The following is a 22,354-nucleotide window of genomic DNA, read 5'->3' as shown; positions in this document are numbered from 1 at the left end:
GTACAAAGAAAAACCAGTCATCTTAACCGCGTTAATTCACACGCAACGCAAAAGACAAAAGAAGGGGCCATAAAACAAAACTATACTTAGTATACTTTTCCTCATAACACAAAGATTAGGACTTTTATTAATTAATTTTAAAAATTATTAAAATAGTAAATTTTCTCATCTATTATAATTTTAATTAAAATACAATTATATAGAAGAAGTGAGAGTTTCACACAATTTTAATTTAAATACATTAAATTTATACGATTTTTTTTAACAAAATCATAATATTTTAACACGATTTATTTATTTTAATAATTTTTTAAAATGTTATCTATTTTGATAATTAAGAGATTGGTAAAAAATCTCAAAAATTAATATTGTCTTGGAATGGGAAATTGTTTTTAAACAGGTTGGAATCAAAAGATCCATTGTTTTCCTTTTACCTTTTTCCACTTCTACTCGAAATGATCTCCGTATACTTCTTTCACTTCTCTAATTTCCTCGTATCTGTGAAATCCAAGCTCGTACCTGCAAAAGACACCTCGACGCTGAAATAAGACTTTGATGTTCGACACTCGGTGCTATTAGTACTGAATGATGACTGACATTTGTACTTATATGATTATCATGAACATTTTGTTATTTGGCCGAATTGAGAATTTGAACTATGATTAAGAATATATTACCTAATACCTAATAACTGATTCATCTTATTATTTTTCTGTAAGACATAATAAATTCGGTCAAGTTGATCGGCTCTGATCGAATGATAAGATCTCTATCAGTCGTACGGATCCTACCAATCCAAATATAAAACTAAAAATTGTTAAGTGTGTGATAAAATATCTGCCGTGGAGAATGAGATGAAAAGATCACGAAGTTTTGGGAATTCCTGATTGGTTGTTGGAAATAAAGAATGTGGTGAGTAAATAAGAAAGAGAAGAGAGAGTTGACTTGAAGTTAGAGGGCATGATACGCATTTTGTGTCCACTGGTCGGAATGCAACAACTGTTTCAGGAAAGAGACACGTTTTTTCGGTTTTGACCAAAACAAACGTTGTTTTTCTGATTGTCTTCCTCCCCAAAATTAAGGTGACTAAAACAACTATTTAATAATTAATTTATAATAATATAATAATGATGAATAACATAAACTTATATGTTTAAATAGAATTGTCAACACATTATTATTAGGAAAAAATGAAAGAATTATTCAAATTAAAAATAGGAGTGAAGACCCTTGACATCATATTATGTAGCATGATATTTGGAATTTTACCCTATTTTGACCTTTAAATAAGGTTGTTGGAATGATGTTGAAGGAATCATTCAGATTTAATACACACTTATCCAAATGATCATACCAAGTCAAAATTGATGCAAACTATGTATATGTTTCATAGGATTGTGAGAAGCTGAAATTAGTATCCTAAAAAATAGATGAATAATTAGGGACTCACCAATTTAGATAAATAGAGTTTTTAATTATATGAATTATTACAAAAGTGATAACTAAGTATGAGATAACGTATAAATGATTAAATGTAATTTTTTTTTTTAAATATAAGCTAGATCCACTAACTCAAAAAATATTTTTAATCAATATTTAATGATTGTGTCAAAAAAATAAATAAAGGTTTCCAACTAATGTGTGGTGTATATATAACTTACATACATTTAAATAATTAGACTTATTTATTTAATTTGTCTTTACTTTAAGTATAAGAGTTATAAAATCTTATACTTCAATTTTTATGATAGAAATTCATATTTTAAAAAGTTTTACACATATTATAACTTTTGTGTTTTTAATAGATAAAGTTTGAACTTTTAAAAGTAATATAATGGAATAAAACAGAAATAATGTTCAACTTTTTATGAAGTGAGTAAGTGTATTTTTTATGGGCAGAAAAATGTTGAATTCTAAAATTTAGAATAATTTGAAAGGTATTTGAGAATTTGGAAAATACTTTCTAAACTTTACAATACAAAATTATATTTTTAGTGGTAGATTTCAAAAGGTATTTGAAAATTTAAAATATAATATAAAATTATATTTTAAGTTATAAAGTTTGAGAGGTATTTGAAAATTCAAAAAATACTTTTCGAACTCTACAATTCATAATAAAAATTATATTCTAAACTGTAGAAATATTTGAGAATCTATAAAATATTTTTTCGAATTATGTAATTTTAAAATATAAAATTATATTTTGAATTATAGAGTTTGAAACTAGAAAATACCTTCTAAACTCTACAATTTAAAATATAAAATTATATTTTTAGAATTAGAAAATACTTTCTAAACTCTACAATTCATAATATAAAATTATATAGTGAAAAGTTTGAAAATAAAAAAACAAACTCAACACTTTTTGCAGAAGGGTAGTTTTGGAATTAAAAGAATTATGGATGTCTAAGAAGAAACTATGAAGGTGCAGAAAGAAAACGCCTAAAAAAGATTAAACCTAGGTGGACTAGATATTTTTAATCCTTTTTCCCTTTATATAGGGGTGTTGTTAGTATATATGGGACTCCAGAAAGCAAAAGTCTTATTCTTCCACCTATATCAGGTGTTAAAAAGTGTAGGTTGTCCATATTTTAGATTTTGTATTAGAAAATTTGGAAACAATTCATAATATATTTATTTATTGTTACGTAATTGAAAATAATTTTTTAGATTTAGATTATGTTTTTCGGACAACATTTTTATATTTGAAATACTTTCGTAAGTTTGAATATGTCACATCATTTCTAAGACTTTTTTCTTTATAAATCTTAATATTTTTATTCTTATGATTCAGACTCTTATTTAAGCAAAAATAATGCATATTAACACACTATATTTCATATAGTTTTCAAATCTTAAATTTATTACCTTCTGTATGACCTCTAATAAAATAAGTCTGATTTCACATTTTTAAAAATCCATATTGAATAAAATATAAATTTAAACATTAAGTATACCTTTAATTCTTACAATATTCATGTTCATAATTAATAGTTATTAATATTAATATTTAGTATTGCAGAGGAAAAACCATGTAAATGAATGGAAGAGAAAAAGTGAAGTGTGAAAGTAACTTTAACCATTGAAAAAAAGGAAAAGAGAGAGTGATTTATTAAAAGTAACTTTATTTGCAGAGGTGGAACATTCCATTATTCATTAATCACATCACATCCAAGTGATGAAAATCAAGCTTTTGATTTACATATTTAGGTAAGAATCTCCTTAATTTCCTATCTTATGCCATTTTGGTTTGGTTAACATTTACTTGGTTATTAATTTGTTTGGTCTAGCACAGTAATTCAATATCCCTTTTGAATTTCGTTTGCGTATGTTCAACGACAACTTCAAAGGTTGTCCTGCTTCATGCATAATTCCAATTACAACTCCAAAATCCTCAATTTTGAACTTTCCTTGATTACAGTTAATCCTAGTCACAATTTGGTATTTTTAAAATTGCAACCATGAAGCGATTTTTAAAATCTGGTATTTTTAATATGTTCATAGCCTTGTAATCCATTGACCATCATCTGGGTAGATAGCATGTTCGCATCATCTTGAATAAATTTATTACAACGTGTTTGTTTCGTTTTCTTGATGTTGGTATTGAAATTGTTCATTTTTTAGCTATTAAAACATGAAAGATAGTGTTATGTATCTGATTGGTTGTATTGTATTTTTGTTTTGAAACAGAAAGAGTGACTTTTGTTACACATCTCTATGTGTAGCAGATTGTTGTTCAGTTAGTGAAGTACCTGTTTATGCAATTAGATTCGATGAAAAATAGAGAGCAAAACATGCAAGGTTTGGATGCAGTAATGCAGTTTTAGGTGGTAGTCGAGTGGAAAAGCACCATGTGTTTGTGAGAAGGACCTTGTTCTTGTACAGATGGAGAGAATGAGTTCCACGGGTTCTTCAATCAGAAGGCGTTCAACGAGCATATCAAGTCATGCAAGCCATCATACAGATAATGATGATGAATGTGAGAGGGTTTCAGAGGTTGGAGACATTGGGGATAGAGCTCTTCCAAGCACCCGGTTCAGTCAGAGTGGTAGCATCCGCTTCTCTTTTGACAACATGTCAGAAGAAAATGGAGTTGTTCCATTTGCAGAGGAGAAAATATTGCACCCAAACTCCACTCTTTCAACAGGTGCAATAGTGGACTCTGAAGTCATAAAGCCTGTGAGTTCTCTTCAACGCTTTCATATGGGGTAGGAGGTTTTTGGTTTTTGGTTTTTTTTAGTGTTAATTTATCGTCGAGTAGTGATAGGTTCACAATCCTCAAGTTGTAATCTGTAGAGAGAAATGACTTTTTATTAAAATAGAGTAATTTTGAAATTATATTCTGTCATATCACAGTTGTAAACAGTGTCTTCTACTGTAGAATTATTAAAGTAACATTCTTCTTTACTCTATCTGTTGTTACCGTATCTCTTGATGAATGCCATCTCATGCTGCTTTAGTGTTTTACATGTTATTTGCTCTCAGGAAACTCGTAGAGGTTTGCCAAAGTTGCTGGACTATGCTTCATGTATGGTTCATTTAGCTGTTTTTGGAATTCTTGGGGTAATATATATGCTTAACCTTTGGCCTTGAATTTTCACATATACTGATGATGATATCATTGCTGCATTAGTATTCTTATGGTGTTAATATTTTCCAATGTAAAATACTTTGGTGTAGCATTATTATCTGCTTTTTATGAGGAAGCTGCAGAACAGTGTTTGGTGTGTAATGTTTTCATTCAGTACTGTCTTTGCAGAATGCGTAACTTATATGTTCTGTTTTCTTAATTCATATTTATTTTGCTTGTAACTGAGAGGTTATGGAATGTTTTCAGCCTGAATTAGCACTGTTATAAATTTTTTATTGTCAAATTTCATGATAGGACACATGCAGTAGTTATCCTCAAGAATATTGTAATGCAAAAGTTGTCATGATACTATGCAGGTCTTGACAAGATATTCACTGCAAAAATTATTTGGCCCTGGGATTGGCAATGTGACAAGCAACCAAACTCTTCTTTACCTTGACCTTCCTTCTAATATGGTGCGTCCTCTTTTCCAGATTCATAACTTTTCTGTCTCAGTTACATACAGATTAAGTCATATTCACAAAGACCAACATTGAAGAATTATTTGTTCAAGAACATTGACTTCAGGCATTAAAACAACAGGTTTAAAAGTATCTTGTATAATAATAAGGAAGATTTGTGCTATCGTTGAAGCTAGAGGCTGGCCCAAACAGGAATTATCTGACTTTGAACACCAAGTAGTTGTTCCTTTTCTCATGGCAGAAGATTAGCTGATTTTCGTTTTGGCACTTATTAATCTTTGATGTACAGAATATACAAGAAAAATTTATGATCAATCTTCCTGTAATACAGTTAATCTAAGACATTTTAAATTTGCTTCCAGGTCACACTTAAGTCCTTTATTTATGGAACACAGTTGCAAATTCTTTTTTGATCTTCCTTTAATATAATGAATCAAATAAAAGTTTAAATTGTTATTTAGGTGTACCTGAAACCTGAGTCCATTTTGAAGTTCATTAAAAATGAATCTGATTCGGATAACTTGGTAATGCAAATTTCTCTTCGTTTTATTCCAGGTAGGTTCATTTCTAATGGGATGGTTTGGTGTTGTATTCAAAGGAGACATATCTCATGTGTCAGAGCATCTAGCCATAGCAATAACAACTGGTTACTTAGGGAGCCTTACAACCTTCAGTGGTTGGAATCAAAAGATGCTTGAACTCAGTGTTTCTGGTCACTGCCTTTTTGCTGCGCTTGGATTTGTAGTAGGTATATAAGTGTGATGAATAAGGGTGCTTTATAAGAGAAATTATTACAAAACTTCAATAGGTAAAAATTATAAACATTGGTTGGAACATACATTCATGACCATCTAAGATATAAGTTTTTTGAATTTGAAGTTGTTTTTAAAGAAGGTATTTACCCAAGTAGGATAGTTTCTTTTTCATCCATCAGCATGGCTCATTGAAAAATTGAATTTGTACTACTATTGGGAATTTTCAGGTTTATTTCTTGTTGCCTTTTCCATCATATTTGGGATTGAAACTGCTAAGGGTTTCAGGTGGCTTCTTAACAAACTGAGAATGAGTTGTGGAGCCAGCAGAGATGGCTCTAAGATCAACTGCAAAGTAGACAGCAATAGCCATCAGCTGACAATTATGATGATGTTTTTGGTGATCTTAGGCGTATTATGGGGTGTTTTTGGGGCATTAGTAAGGGCTGAGTTCAGGCATGATGGCAGTGATGCTGAGTTATGGTTTGCTTGCATGGTTGGACCAATAGGTGTGTGGATCAGATGGTTCTTAGCACGGCTCAATGGTCGTGGCTTAGGAAAGGCAGGGTTCCTCAAATGGATTCCCTTTGGGACTCTAATTGCCAATGTATCTGCTGCTTCTGTTATGGCTGCACTTGCTAGTGTGAAGAAAGCTGTAAGTTTCTTTCTCATCATTCATCTTCCAATGCCACCACCACCACCACCCAAATTTTACTGCACTAGCTAATTTCTAAGCTAAGTTAGATCAGAAATGCTGGAATGAAAACACTATTTAATACACTCTTTTGAACACAGTCTCTATCATTGGTTGAAATCTAGGAGAAGTTCCAAAATTTAGTGGCTTTTACATAAATCTTCTTCTTAATTTTATAGTTTTCAATTGATTTTAATCATGTCTTATTAGATTTGAGAGCTAGACATACCCCTATAGGTAAATTAGTTTTCTTTCTATAATTCTACCATTCTTTCAATACAAAGTAGTATATTTCTTGTGGCTTCTGTGGTTGGACTGTTACTCCTTTGGTTTAAATGGTTTTTTTTCTTCCTTTTTCATTTTTTATAGTGTGGTGTTATATGCTGATATCTATAAAAAGCAAGAGGATATGCATTATATGGTTTTGTTTGTCAGAAGCAATATTTACTTTTCTGTGATGCAGGTGCACACTAGGGACTGTGATACTGTGGTAACAGGAACTCAATTTGGTCTGTTGGGGTGTTTGAGTACTGTCTCTACTTTTGCTGCTGAGTTTAATGCAATGAGAGAAAGTAACTATCCTTGGAGAGCTTATGCATATGCCATTATTACACTATGTGTCTCATTTGTTCTTGGAATATTGATATATTGTGTCCCAGTTTGGACAAAGGGGGTTTGACATTCATGCATAGTTTGTGACTTCATTACAACCTCTTTTTTACATATAGCAGTTTGATATAATATTACACACTAGTTATAATATACACTCTTACTAAATAGTAAGAAGCAACTTGTTGCTAATAAATATGAATTCAAGTGTTTAAATCTTTTGACTAATTAATAAGCCAAAAATTAAAACGTTAAATTATTGATGTAGATCTTCCAGTCTACATCTTGATATCTTGATAAGATCTTCATACTTGTTTTCATTTTAAATTATTAAAACGTATTTATTACGTGACCAAACGAATTTATATTAATTTTTTTTATTCAGTTTCATAAATTTTTTTAAGTCAAAATTTGATCATTTATATTTTTTTTATAATTATTTCATCTTTATCCAATTGTTATCTAATACTCTAACTATATAATTATATATCTTTTTTAATATTTGACATTAGAGAAAAGAAGATGGGTATCATTTTAACATTAACATTGAATACTTTATAATATCAATATCATGTTTCCTTTGTTATTATTTTTAATATTTTTTAAAAAATATTTAATTAATATTTGACGAATGTTTTTAGAGAGTCTACAACTTGTTAGAGTGTTGACTCCATAAAAGTTCTAAGTCTTTATTGAACTTGTTCTGCACGTTAGTTATGGTCTTCTGAACATCTTCTTCATTCTTAGAGAATAAACAACGTTCACTTACAAAATATTCTCCAACATTTAAATTAACAAGAGCTAAAAAGAATATTTTAAAATTGTTTAGTAAATAAGTAAAATAAATTGAGTGAGTATTTCTAAAAAAGATAAGTTCGATTTATAAACTCTTGAATCAGATTAGTTTTAAAAAATAAATCTTTACTAAATATATGAACCATTTAATTCGTCACAATAAAATCATTTTTTTTTGTCAATTAATGCAAATAGTTTTATCCTTAGTTGTGAAGAAGAGTGGATAATCTTAACTCCTTTTACCATCTTAGGTGTAGAATACTTAAATTTCGAACCCATGTAACAACTTTGAAAATTGTATACAAAATGTTAGGTTTATATATATATATAAAATAAAGATTTTCAAATTTTTTTTTATCAGAAAAAATAAATAGAATAAAAACAGATATTTTAAGGTGTCTCAACCCTTATACAAAACTTCAAAACCAAGTTTCTTAGTACCCAACTGGAAGGATTCTTAATGTATCAATATACATATAAACCAAGTTTCTTAGTACCCAACTGAAAGGATTCTTAATGTATCAATATACATATAAACGTACAATATCTTCTCTCAATCCGTTAGAATTGAATTTCTTATGGTCTACTTTTTATACAACCATATTACAATTCTCAATACTATTATTTTAATATTTTTTATATTATTTAATTACAAAAATTACTTTTCATTATATATATTTATATTTAAATTAATCACATTAACTCTTATAATAGTATATTTCTCATTTGTTAATCTTTCTTCATCCTTGCTTTTGTCCTCGTGGCAATCGCATTCATTATCATAATAGTAAAAGAGATTCTCTGCATCATCTTCATAGATCTCCTTATACACATTATCCATCACAAAAAAATGTGAAAAAATCATGCTTCTCTTTCTACCTCTCTCTCTCTCTCTTAATCAATGCTATAGGTTTCCATCAAACTCCTTTAACATGTTTCATAATCATAGCATTCATTTTAGTGACAGCTTCATCAATGGTCCCTCTTATAAGAAACAAAACACACAACCTCATTCCCACACCACCAACCACTTCCTTCCTCTCTCGCATTCTCTCTTCAGCCATGTCATCTTCTTCATCAAACTCCGATCACCTTCCTCTCAAACCGATCCCCGGAAGCTACGGCTTCCCATTCTTCGGACCCATAATCGACCGCCACAACTACTTCTACCACGAGGGCCGCGACAACTTCTTCGCCGCCAGAGTCCGCCGCCACAACTCCACCGTCATCCGCACCAACATGCCGCCGGGGCCCTTCATCGCCTCCGACCCGCGCGTCGTGGCGCTGCTGGACGGCGCCTCCTTCCCCATCCTCTTCGACAACCAGAAAGTCCAGAAGCTCGACGTCCTCGACGGCACCTTCATGCCCTCCACCAAGTTCACCGGCGGCTTCCGCGTCTGCGCCTACCTGGACACGGCGGAGCCCAACCACGAACTCATCAAGGGGTTCTTCCTCCAAGCCCTGGCCCGGCGGAAAGACGCCGTGCTCCCTCTCTTCCGAAACTGCCTCGGCGAGTCCTTCGCGGAGATCGAAGAGCAGATGAGTAAGAACAAGAAAGCAGATTTCAACGGTGTGTTCAGCCAAGCTTCCTTCAACTTCATCTTCAGATTGTTCTGCGATAACAAAGATCCTTCCCAAACCAACCTCGCTTCCAAGGTTTCTTACTTCGTCTTCCACACTCTTCAATCTCTTCTTTCTGTTTTCTATTTTATAACTGTTTTATAACTGTTTTAGAACTGTTTTATCAGTATCTAATTTCACATCTCATAAACTCACACCTAATTAATAAGAATCATATGTTATATCACATAAAAAAAATACTATCAAAAATAAAAAAATAAAAACTAAACTAAAATTCACATATTAACAAAAAATAATACATAGATACGTATGTTAAAAAATAATACATGAATAAATTATACATAATCATAAAAAATTCAGATTTAGTATTTTCTTCTATCTCTTCTATTATATATTACACTCTAATACTACAATTTATTTATATATATAAAGTAAGGGTTTGCATAAAAAAAATCATTTATAAAAGGAATGTTTTTATTAGTTTTCTGATGTTATAATTATATGAAGATAACTTTTTGTAAAATCAACAAGATGGATTGCATTTATAAAGGTGAAAATGGTAAATGCCATATGAATAAAAAATAATAAATAGAGATTGTTTTCATCGTGTATTTTATCAAATAATAAAAATTAAAATAGTTTGGTTAAAAAAAAAAAGTTATTATAACAAATTATATGTTTTTTTGATGAAAAATGAATTCTATTTATGTATAGTAATACATATAAAATTGATATTTTATGTACATATTCCTATTTTCCGAAACATGTTTTTTAATTTATATAATGTCAATTTATTTATTTTATTATATCCATTTCCAAATAATTATAAAAAATGACTTTTGTGCTATTAAGCTCAGACACTCCTCTTAAATGGTGTGTCGTAACCCGATATCGGGCACCGACACTCGTATAACACTTGTAGGACACGATCGGACACCGACACTCGTATGACACGTATCCGTGAAGTGTCCAATTCAAAAATTCAAAAAATATTTGTTGAATTTCTGATAATTCTAGTACAGTTCTAACACTATCTTAAAAAGAAAAAATACATTCATTTTCTAAAAACTTAAACTTATTGTATAAATTTTTATTATAATTATAAAAATAAGAAACAAATCATTTTGAACCAGTCATGAAAAAAATCTTTCTGCTCCATCTAAAACATACTTGTACAAATAAATCTTTATTATCAATTTATATATTTTATAATTATATAATATATAAATTCGTGTTCTCATATTCTATATTTTAGATATTATATATGTCGTATGAGTGTGTTATCTTATAACGTCTAATACAATAAAATTATAAAATGCGAACACGCCGCGCATGCTGCATTTTAGCTAGTAACAAATTGAGGGTGGGTGAGGGGTCCAAATCCGTATGGGCCCTTAACACATTAATAAATTAATATTTTATTTATTTTTTAATTTAAATTATTATTATAAACCGTATTAAAGGTATGGTTTTTCATATTCATAATGTTAAAGAAACTTTTCTCAATCCCTTAGTTTTGAAATTCTAATTTTAGAGTAAAATAATTCAAGTAGCCTTTCAAGAAATATAAAAAAATAACCCAAATTGTTATTTTTCTTGCCGTTTCAAGCATCTAATTAATATCAGAGAATTAATTATATAGACAATTTAGAATAATATACTTTTTTTTGCTTAGAGACTTTTCTAATTTTTCTAAAGGGTTATTTAAAGAAAATTGTCTGAGAAGTTAAAGCTTTATTCTTGTCAATTTCTTTACCAATTCTGTTCACAATCAAGAATAGGGATGAAAAGCTCCATCCTTTTTCCTAATATTTAATGCGTAAAATTTTTTCTCTCATTTTTATCTTAATTGAGAAAGAGTATCGAATTCATTCTTTTATTATTTCAAAATATTAGTTAAATATTTTTTTTATAAAAAAAAATACCAAAAAAAACATGATATCATTAAATATATAATATCAAAAGGATATAATTTTTTTAATCTTAAATATAAGAAGAAATTATAATTATACAAATATCAATATAAACATAAATAAAAACTAGATAAAAATCAAATAATTATAAAAAAATTAAATATATAACATAGAACTAAATTATAAAATTAAAAAATATATATAAATATTTTAAATTAAATATAGTGTAGTAATTTAAAACGATAAATTTAACCAAAGAGAAATATATACATATTTATTCCTATTTTCATATTTAATTTAGAAGATAAGATATTATTATTCATTCTTTCTACGTAATGCCAAAAATCAGCTAAAATGCAACAGAAAACATTTTCACGAAATATTATGTAATTAATATTTTAGAACAGTGATCCGTACACACAATAATTAAAACGTGATGCATTTTTGTTTTCAGGGGCCGAAGCTGGTGGACACGTGGCTTCTGTTTCAGCTGGCCCCACTTGCGACGCTTGGTCTCCCGAAAATCTTCAACTACATCGAAGACTTCCTCATCCGCACGCTCCCCTTCCCCGCGTGCATCACAAAGTCCGGTTACAACTCTCTGTACGACGCCTTCAAAACCCACGCCACCGCGCTCCTCGACGAGGCCCAGAAGCTGGGCCTGGACCGGGACGAGGCCTGCCACAACGTGGTCTTCACCGCGGGCTTCAACGCCTACGGCGGGCTCAAGAACCAGTTCCCGGTGCTCCTGAAATGGGTGGGCCTCGCGGGCGAGAAGCTCCACGAGGAGCTCGCGCGCGAGGTTCGGCGCGTGGTGAACGCCGAAGGAGGAGTGACGCTGAACGCGCTGGAGAAGATGCCGCTGGTGAAATCCGTTGTGTACGAGATGCTGCGGATCGAACCGGCGGTGCCGTACCAGTACGCGCGCGCGAGGGAGGACTTGGTGGTGCGTAGCCACGACGCGTCGTTCGAGGTGAAGAAGGGGGAGATGCTGTTCGGGTACCAGCCGTTTGCGACGAAGGATCCGAGGATCTTCGAGGATGCGGAGGTTTTCGTGGCGCGGAGGTTTGTGGGCGAAGGGGAGAAGCTTCTGAAACACGTGCTTTGGTCGAACGGGAAGGAAACGGAGGAACCTTCTGTGAGTAATAAGCAGTGCCCCGGGAAGAATCTGGTGGTGCTCCTGTGCAGGTTGCTTCTGGTGGAACTCTTCTTACGATACGACACCTTTGAGTTTGAGTTTAAACAATCTGGGTTTGGTCCAAGTGTTACCATTACGTCCCTCACCAAAGCTTCTACCTTCTAAATTTTACTTATTTCGTGTTTGTGTTCTTCCCAACATGTGGATTACCTTAATTTTAAAATAATATTTGGAATGAAAATATTTGCAGGGGATGTAAAATACAAATAATTTATTTAAAATAAAATATAAGATATAGAAACATATCTATATATTATATAATTATAATTTATATAAATTGATAATAAAGATTTATATTTATAAATATGTTTTAATATTTTAGATTTTTTTATGATTGATTTAAATTTTTTTTTATTTTTTATAATTATACTAAAAATTTATACAATAAATTTTAATTTATAAAAAAATAATATATTCTTTTAGAAAAAATATGTTAAAATCATGCTTAAAATTTTTTTTTACACAACATGTGTATTACCTTGATTTCAAAATAATATTTGGACTTAAAATACAACAGTGCATGTATAGACACTAATACGATAGACATAGATATGAAAAAAAAATATAATTTTTAAAATAAAATATAGAATACAAAGTATAAATATATATGTTATATAATTATGAATTATATAAATAAAAATTTATATAACAAAATTTAAATTTCTAGAAAGTTAATATTTTCTTCATTCTAAAATTATGCTAAAATCATGTTAAAATTGTCAGAAATCTAATAACTATATTTTGAATTTGATATTTTATGGATACGTATTATACGACGCAGACATACAATTTAATAGAAGTGTTTGAAGTATTTATTAATATTTTTTTTTAAAAAGTAAAAAAATAAAATTATTTTTCAATCAATAAAGATTACCGGTTTAATTTTTTTAACTTGCGTAAATTTAGAATTAATTTTAAATAGTTATTTATTTTATTTTATTTTTCTAGAAACTGTAAAAAAATATATGGATTAGATTTAATTCTAGGTGTGAGAAAACATATAGAGGAAGGCATACATATGAGTGTTTGGAGAAATGTTACAATCAAACATTGCATCATAGTACATGAAATATATTTATTACTTATAAATAATTAGGAAAATGTTTTGTTATTTAGTAACTCCCTCGTGACCCTGCAGATGTGATAGTGATGTGACCGTAGTTGCTGATGTGTAAGGATACAAACGAGATGAGTGTTGTTTTAGTATTTGGTTGTACGAGAATCACTTAAAATTTAGAATTTTTTATATTTATATTAATAATTATTTAATTTTTAAAGACTGAAAAATATGTGAGAATTATGAAAATATATATATAGTCAATGTGTTTAAAATTAAAATAAAGGCTTTAGATTATATGAAAAATTTAAAAAAAATCTCTTATTTAAAAGATATTTACTTGTTTTAAAAATAATCAGGTTGGATAAACACACAAAAAATAAATCAGTAAAAAAAAAATATTTGAGTGAAAACATTTAAAAAAATATATAAACACACATGTAATAGTATGTCACTGTTTTGTTTTGTTTTTATCATTTCTCTTCCATTTCACGTGACCAATAGAAAATTATATTCTCTTCTTTCCATTAATATTTCATTGAAACTGTAAAAATATTCTTATTGTCATTGTTATTCTATATCATTACCAATATTCTCCTTTGTTACCCTTTTTAAGGTGGAATTTAATTATATTCTCAACAATTTCCATTTTACTTATATGATACTATTTTCTAGGTACTATATTTGTATATTTTTTCTTCCAAATAAAATTTTATGCCAAAATAATTGTATTTCTCACTTTTTGCTTTTAACTAATTGTATAAAGACAAGAATTTTTTTTTGGCATATTATTTAATTTATCACAAACTTATTTTTCAATATTAAGAAACTTATAAATGCAATATCAAGGTGATTTTTGATTTCAATAAGACCTTAGTACAAAACAAATGTAATTATTGAAGATAACAAATAAAATTGACGGAGTTGTAGGTGATTGAGTTGGGATTGTTCAAAAACCTATATACAAATGTATTCAACCAAGATAACCACTTTTTTTATACGGTATAACTTTAAATTAAAAAAAAATAGTTGTTGGTGTATTCACTCGATACATTCTCATTTTATTTGGTTTTGTACTAAGGTGTTAATGAAAACAAAATCACCAACTTAGAAATATTTTCTACTTAAGTTATGTAGTAAAAAATTATTGGTTATCCTAGTTCAATTATGTGGACACTTGAGCATAGGTTTTTTAACAATCCTTATTCATGCACATAATCACCAACAACTCTCCACTTTTTTTTTATTATATTCACTCAATACATTTGCATTTCCTTTGGTTCTATACTAAAGTGTTAACGGAAGAAAAACCACAAACCTAATAATGTTTTAAACTTAAGTTATGCAAGAAAGGAATGACTTGTTACCCTCATTCAATCATGTGGGCACTTGAGTATCGGGTTTTGAACAATCCTGATGCATATGCACAATCACAACCAACTCCACAATTTTTTTTTGTTCTATTCACTCAATACATTTATATTTCATTTAGTTTTGTACTAGGTGTTAATAGAAGAAAAACCACAAACTTAGAATGTTCTAAACTTAATAAGGAATTACTAGTTACCCTCGTTTAATTATGTGGATATCAGAGTATGAGTTTTTAAACAATCTTGATTTATGTGCACAATCACCAAGAGCTCCCTAATTTTGTTAGTTATATTCACTCAATAGATTTGCATTTCAATTGGATTTTTACTAAGGTGTTAACGAAAGAAAAGCCATGAACTTAGGAATGTTTTTAACTTAGTTATCCAGTAGAAATTACTAGTTATCTCATTCAATTATGTGAATACTTGCATACGTGTATTTGAACAGTTATGATTCATGTGCACAATCATCATAAACTCATAATTTTTATTGTTATATTCACTCCATAAATTTGTATTTATTTGAATAGAGTTAACCTAATTTTTTATATAAAAGAATTAAAATAATAACTTACATTATTAAACAAATTAGTTAAATACTCAAATAATTAAAAACTGTTAAATAACATTTTAGCATTAAAAAACTAAAATATCAAGATGCATAATAGAAGAGTTAAAATAGAAAAAAAAAATTATAAAAATAATAATAAAATATTATAGTTAGTAGGTTACACATTAATCTACCTCCAAGCTAAATAAATAAAATTCAGTTTGATCGATATTTGTAAAAATTATATTTTTTTTTCATCCTGTTTAACTATATATAGTCAAGTAAATTAACTTAAAGTGGTCAAACCTTTATATATAAAGAGCAAACACCTTATCATACCCTATCAAGAAATACCTACCAGATAAATTAAGAAACAACTAAACCAAATACAGAAAAACATTAAACAACCAATCTCATAAATTTAGGCAATTTTATGAGAATTAATAACTGAAGCTCATGAGCAGTGATACTACCATCAACATCAAAAGCACCGTCCACTACAAAAGGCATCCCAATTATAATATATAAACGCAACCTTTAATTTAGGATGATAAATATTTTATTAACACTTTATTTGTGATAAAAAAAATTATTAGACATTAATGATAACTAATGAAAATGGTAGCTCCTTCCACACACTTATAAAGTGTTGTTAGAAATTTTTATTAAATCATAATAAACATAAAAGTTCAAGAATGTCCCAATTAAGTAAAAAAAAATTGAAATATATAAGAGAATACTCGTTTGAATGATATATATATATATATAATTAGTTTAAGTATGATATATAATTAGTGTTATACCACGAAATTGAGAACCCGAATGTTCGGCCACATAGACGGTTTAACGACTTCTCGGTAAAAATCAACATCCACGTCATATCATGAAATAAGGACGCTAATTCCAATTAAAAAATAGCAAAGTGGGATTAACATCTGTTGGATATAGTTTAGCCATTCTGAGTAGTATAAATAAAAGGGGATCCCATGATGAAAGGTAATGTTATTCTGAATTTTTAAATAAATCATTAAAATTGACTCTAGTTAACTTGAGCGTCAGAGTATATTTACAGGTACTCTTCTCTCGAATATTTCAAAAACTTGAAAAAAAAAAAAAAACTGGATAAAAATATTCGATCTCGGATAATTGTAAAAGCAATTAGTTTTAATTAATTTGATTGATTAAGCAACCATCATATACATTGTATGGTGCTCTTGATTTTACATGTCACTTCTCGATTTGACCTAAATTTTCCTATTTTGTCTTGTCAAGGTAGTACATTACAGATAAAATAAACATGTTTCATAAATTTTGTAATTAACACAGTTTTCAAACTTTTATTAAATATTGCAACGTTTTATTCTTTTACCATAAAAACATTGGTTGATACAACGTTTGACTCATACAAATGTTAAAAAATAATGCTTAGAAGTTACGATGCGTTGTTCTACAAATGCACGTTATAGGATTTGAATACTATGCGTAACGTATGTCACTGTTTTTAACATATTTATAGTTGAAGATTTGTTTTGTTAAAATGTACACGCCAATTAAAGACATTCAAAGTCAAACGTGTAGTAAAATATGCCTAAAAATACCAAGGCTATGTCTTCCTCATGTAGTATTAAAAACTAATGCAAGGAACTAGCAAATAAATAAGAAAATATATTAATAAAAGATAAAAAGAAAATACATCTTCATTGCATGTATAATATATAAGATTATAAGTTTAAAACCTGAGTGTTATATAAGACTTCGGGTACTAAGAATAAAAATTTGTTTATTAACATAAAAGTAACTTCTGTTTTATATAAATATTTTATAATAGTAAATGGTTTTAGGTTGAAATGTACTGGATGGAAAATATACATGAGATCTTAATTATGTGTTATAATACGACTCACAAAAAGTAAATTAATATCCTTATGTAAGAGTTAATCTATTAATAGAGTGTAAATAATATAGGTTATATAAAGAAGATAGGATATAAGTAAGTCACGGTTAGGTATTTTGAGTTATGCAATATGGAACTTTTGCCTTTTGGATTATAGCACATAAATAAATTTACAACAATTTTTAATTATGAAACAAATTTTAAACTTAACTCGACTTTACAAAATTGGCTTATAGGGTGAGGTTTATACCCATTTATATATTATAAAATATTCTTATTTTTAGTTGATGTGAGATATCCAACAAACCCCTTCACGCTGAAATGGTCAACTCGTGTGTGAGACTATATATTTATATATGGTCTTATAGCGGCCCGATAGCGGGTGACTTGATAAGCCTAACAAACTCTTATTAGGAACAAGATGAGGTAGTAAAAAAAACTAACTCTGATACCATATTAAGAAGTGGACTTTAAGCTTAATTTAACCTTACAAAATCGGCTCATAAGGTGATATTTGCACCATATACTATTAAAATGTTTTTATCTCTAGTCGATGTGGGATCTTACACATATTGCAAGATGAAAGAAAGAAGAATAAAACAAAAAGTATAATCGATCTGATTGGGCTTGACACGATGTAGGTTTAACTTGACTCGGCCTAACCCAGACCCTACTCAACTGGATCCGAGGTGAGCCTAAATTGACTTAGCCCGAGGGGGACCCAACTTCACTTATTATGATGTGGTTCAACATGGACCTAACTTGTCTAAAATTGGATTCAACTTGACTTGGACTCATTCTGACCTAACTTATATGTACTATACTCAACCCGACTAAATACAACTTTGGTTAGGCCTAACTCAATCTTAGTTGGACATAATTCTTCTTGACCAAACCTCTACTTGATCTAACCTTGATCCATGTCGAGCAAGTTAAGATAGTGTTTGTTGGACTTAACCTTTAAAGATAGTGTTTGTTGGACTTAAATCCAACCCAACTTTAATTAGGCAAATGCTCCCTACACCCAATCATTTTTAATCTGCACCCAACATATTTTCTTAAATTTCCAAAAATGCCCTTAATTCCGAAAATAAAAATCCAGAATTGAAAATAATATATTTCGGAAAAATAAATCTGGAAGTAATTATTGAATTTCGGAAATAAAAATCCGGAAACAAAAATTAAAATTCTATTTTGGACAAAAAAATCCAGAAATGAAAAATAATACATTCCAGAAAAAAAATCCAGAAAAGAAATAATTGTGTTTCAGAAATAAAAATCCAGAGAAAAAATGAAAAACCCATTCTGGATAAAAAAATTTGTAATATAAAATTTCGTTCTGGAAAAAAATATCCGAAACACATTTCAGAAATTGTTTTTAAGGACAGTTTTGTCTTTTCCGCTGGGATCGGGTGCAGTGACATGGTGCAGGAAGCAATTGCCCTTTAATTATGTTGAGTTTTGATTTTAGATCGAGTAAATATGTTTTCACGTGTATAACATTTGTTTTAAGTAATTTTTTGTCATTTTCATTTTCAAATAATTTTGTGTCATTTTTGTCCTGGCCCATGGGATTTTTTATGGCATTTTTGGTCCTATAATTTTTTTTTCTTATGTGGACTTTATGATCCTATGAAAAAAAATTTACCTTCACCCGTACACTTTGGACTGGCCCAAATTGAAAGGTCTAGTTGGGGTGGTACAAAAGCTCATGGATTATCAAACACAATGGCATAGTATAATAAAAAATAGGCAATTGCTTCCTGCACCCAATCAATTTTGACTCACACCCAACGAAAATTTTAAAATCCCATTCTGCCATTTTCACACATTTGCTTACGGATTTCAATTTTATACCTTTCGGATTTCAAAATCTAGAAGCTCATTTTCATATTTCATTTAAACTTCTGGAAGGTCATACCCAGAAGTGAGTTATGAGTTTCAGATTTTCATATCCGGAATGGTGTGTTGTAAATGGTGTTGAGAATTGAGATCCGAAACTCATTTATGTTTGCTTACGAATCTTGACATCCAGAAGGTCATTTATGCTGTCCAAATAAGCTTATGGATGGTGAAATCCAGAAGTGACATATTAGTTCCGGATTTGTATATCCAAAACTTTGTAATTTGACTTACGGATATGAATATCGAAAAGGAAAAAATTTAAAATCATTAAAGATAAAATGGACATTTCACGTGAGTGCGTTGAGTGCAAATCTGAATTGATATGGTGCAAGGAGAATCAGCCTAAACAATGTCTCCCAAAATTAAGATTACTTTCACCTATATACATTAAATAAGCAAATAAATTATTAAACATAATAATAAAACCTTGATAATTGAAAAATAAAAATGCCTAATAATTATTATTTATCATTAGTAGAAAATGAAAATAATTTTTTTAAATTGAACACATTTCCAAATTTTAAATTTTAAATTTTAAATCGTATTTTTCATTTTCAAGATAAATTTATCTTAGTTTTAGCATTTTCAGGTAAGACTAACTAAATTTAATTTAAAAAGAAACAAAAGTAGTTAATTTAGTTTAATTTAAAATTTTCAATTCTAATCAAATTCAATTTATAAAAAAAAAAGTTGGATAAATTTGAGTCTTTCAATTTGAAAAATAGTAATTGACATTTATCATGTTATAGTCAATAAATTATTAAATTTTAGGTTCATTTATGTTTTTAGAAATACTGGAATCATAAATTCACATTTAACTATTTTCCCTACTCTTGTAAGATTGGTAACAAAATTTGTTTCACATAGGAAATCATGCAAGACAGCCACTAAAATTTGAAAATTCTTTTTATTTAGAGGGTGTTGAAACTAAATATTTTCTTCTTTACATTATTTGTTCTAAGTGTTTTTACTTTTTCTTTTAAATTAAGATTATTTTATGCATTGATTTGTTTTAGGTCTTAAAAAAGAAAACTAAAAACATGTTTGATCTCAAATACTATACAAACACTATAATAGTCTTGTTGTACAAAGTGATAAAATAGGATATATTAAAAGTGTGCATTGCATCAAATAATTAACACCTTGGATTAGATGATAATGTTCTGAGTAATTACTGTACTCTTGAAATAATAAGCTTAATCAAAATGTAGAAAATGAAAGATTAAAGCATTTAGTGCCAACAGAAATAAATATTTTGCATTGGTCACACAATGTTTTATTGTGATTTTTTACAAAAAGTTTTTTTGTTTCAACATATACGAGCTATTCTATCTATATGTTTATGATTTTTCACATCAGTTAATAAATATTATGATGAACTAAAATATGCAGAATGCCAAATGGATTTTGCTTCATAACTGCCAGAATTCAGTATTGCATCATGGTTCACTGCATTGCTCCCTTTGCTTCTTTGTATAGTAGATCAATGTGATCCTGCAAAATAATGTTCACAATGAGTAATATTTATTGAGTAAATCTCTCAAACAAACATCTGAGTGTAATTTATAGATAAACATTTGGTTCTGATGCATAAAAATCAAGAACTGATGCATATTTGGTAGGAATTGTGAATCAAACTGCTGATTAATTCAGAAGGTTAATAGTTACAAAATTTTGACAGCAGCACCTTATAGTACTTGAGCAATTGTGGTCTCTTCAATTTGAAAGTTGGAGTTACTATATCTCTCTCCATGTCAAAGGGATTTGATTCCAGATGAATGGCTTTTAGCAGCTCAAATCCTCTAAGCTGAGAGTGATTGTTTCATGTCAGATACAGCTAAAACAACCAGAAACTAGCAGCACAGCATAGTGAATTACTATATATACATACTTGGTGTTTCTGACCAGTGCTGTTGAGCTCATCCAAAATGTACTTTCTTGCTTTTAGATTATCACATAATGATTTAAAATCATCACTCACATTGTGCACTAGTGCCCAATCCTCAATGGCCTTTCTTTCAGGGACCACAACGGCCACCAAGAATGACTCAAAGCTGTTTCCATACACCCAAATCTGCATAAGAAAGAAATTTTTTTATCCATTATGAATCACATTTGTGTGGTACTAATGCTACCCCTCTATTCTCATTTATAAGAAAAAGAAAAAGAAAACTTTTTTCTTAAATATAAACAAATTTTAACTACTTTTACTTCATTTGATGATATATTTCATAAAATACCTTAACTTTAGTTAATGTCTAACTTTTGGTTAACCATTATCATATCATTTGTGCTTTCTGTTTTACCATATTAACAACAAGGGCATCTTATTAAGAGAATTAGTAAAATTTATTACAGTTTCTTTTGTTTATAAATGAGAACAGGTGTATTACTCTATATATGAACTTTTCTTGTAAACTTGTATTGTGAACAAAAATTGAATTTCTCACTATTGTTTCTCTAGTTTTTATGAGTGCCATGTGAATGAAGCAGAAGCATACCGATGCTATAAGGGGGCATTGCAAATACTTGTTTTCAATATTCTCCACAGCAACATATTCTCCTTGAGATAGTTTGAAGATATTCTTCTTCCTATCAATAATTTTCATGACTCCATTTGGTTGCCACTCTCCAATGTCTCCTGCAATGATGCACTTGTATGTGAATTCTTTTGCTTATTTACAAATCACTGAATTTTGAATCCAGAACAACATTTGCTTACCTGTGTGAAACCAACCATCAACCATAACTTCTTTGGTCAGATCTTCACGCTTGTGATAACCAGAGAACAAGGTGTTTCCTCTCAGACAAATTTCTCCCCGGGCTACATTGGAGAGAGCGTCATATTCCATCTCTGGCACAGATTCAAGCCTGGCTTCAATGGTTGTCATGGGAACACCAACTGTTCCTGTCATGGAATACACATCACCTATGGCTGTGAAACACCCAGCACAACTTTCAGTAAGACCTGCCACATCAAAATG

The 22,354-nt window shown here is 29.6% G+C and overlaps 3 protein-coding genes across 7 annotated transcripts in view; 2 read left to right on the top strand and 1 right to left on the bottom strand.

Moving 5' to 3' along the window:
• Window positions 1-22,354, bottom strand: part of LOC137806103 (probable CoA ligase CCL6) — a 45,166-nt gene that overhangs the window by 16,936 nt on the left and 5,876 nt on the right. Inside the window, exons 15-19 of one of the 2 annotated variants that reach the window (XM_068606055.1) lie at window positions 22,093-22,338; window positions 21,872-22,011; window positions 21,262-21,444; window positions 21,058-21,177; window positions 20,601-20,864 (exon numbers count right to left, since the gene is read on the bottom strand). In XM_068606055.1, the coding sequence (XP_068462156.1) occupies window positions 20,817-20,864; window positions 21,058-21,177; window positions 21,262-21,444; window positions 21,872-22,011; window positions 22,093-22,338 (737 nt within the window). In that variant the 3' untranslated portion in view covers window positions 20,601-20,816. Of the gene's footprint in view, window positions 1-20,600; window positions 20,865-21,057; window positions 21,178-21,261; window positions 21,445-21,871; window positions 22,012-22,092; window positions 22,339-22,354 lie in introns of those variants that run through there. The other variant, XM_068606056.1, reaches the window with a different exon arrangement.
• On the top strand, window positions 3,238-7,260 carry LOC137806100 (fluoride export protein 1-like). 4 transcript variants are annotated; one of them, XM_068606051.1, is made up of 7 exons: window positions 3,238-3,350; window positions 3,691-4,179; window positions 4,486-4,563; window positions 4,948-5,046; window positions 5,608-5,800; window positions 6,035-6,459; window positions 6,962-7,260. In XM_068606051.1, the coding sequence occupies exons 2-7, from the start codon at window positions 3,886-3,888 to the stop codon at window positions 7,175-7,177; spliced, it is 1,305 nt and encodes a 434-aa protein (XP_068462152.1). In that variant the 5' UTR covers window positions 3,238-3,350; window positions 3,691-3,885; the 3' UTR covers window positions 7,178-7,260. The 4 variants fall into 4 exon arrangements, with proteins under 4 accessions (XP_068462152.1, XP_068462153.1, XP_068462150.1 ...); XM_068606049.1 differs by lacking the exon at window positions 3,238-3,350 and adding an exon at window positions 3,362-3,483; XM_068606050.1 differs by lacking the exon at window positions 3,238-3,350 and adding an exon at window positions 3,461-3,596.
• Window positions 8,659-12,775, top strand: LOC137806099 (allene oxide synthase 3-like). Its single transcript, XM_068606048.1, has 2 exons — window positions 8,659-9,558; window positions 11,851-12,775. Exons 1-2 carry the CDS (start codon window positions 8,878-8,880, stop codon window positions 12,697-12,699), a joined length of 1,530 nt encoding a protein of 509 aa, XP_068462149.1. The 5' UTR covers window positions 8,659-8,877; the 3' UTR covers window positions 12,700-12,775.

This window comes from Phaseolus vulgaris, chromosome 3, assembly GCF_000499845.2.
Source record: "Phaseolus vulgaris cultivar G19833 chromosome 3, P. vulgaris v2.0, whole genome shotgun sequence".
In the NCBI taxonomy this organism is placed as follows: Eukaryota; Viridiplantae; Streptophyta; class Magnoliopsida; order Fabales; family Fabaceae; genus Phaseolus; species Phaseolus vulgaris.
The sequence above is the reverse complement of the archived record's forward strand: the minus strand, read 5'-3'. Positions and strand labels throughout refer to the sequence as shown.

What these genes read in the sequence shown, in the direction of transcription:
- LOC137806100 (XM_068606051.1), top strand. Translation starts at nt 3,886, where the DNA reads ATGGAGAGAATGAGTTCCACGGGTTCTTCAATCAGAAGGCGTTCAACG. An exon ending in TGCGCTTGGATTTGTAGTAG is followed by an intron (nt 5,801 to 6,034) that starts GTATATAAGTGT and finishes GGGAATTTTCAG; the next exon opens with GTTTATTTCTTGTTGCCTTT. An exon ending in TTGCTAGTGTGAAGAAAGCT is followed by an intron (nt 6,460 to 6,961) that starts GTAAGTTTCTTT and finishes TCTGTGATGCAG; the next exon opens with GTGCACACTAGGGACTGTGA.
- LOC137806099 (XM_068606048.1), top strand. Translation starts at nt 8,878, where the DNA reads ATGGTCCCTCTTATAAGAAACAAAACACACAACCTCATTCCCACACCA. An exon ending in AAACCAACCTCGCTTCCAAG is followed by an intron (nt 9,559 to 11,850) that starts GTTTCTTACTTC and finishes TTTTGTTTTCAG; the next exon opens with GGGCCGAAGCTGGTGGACAC.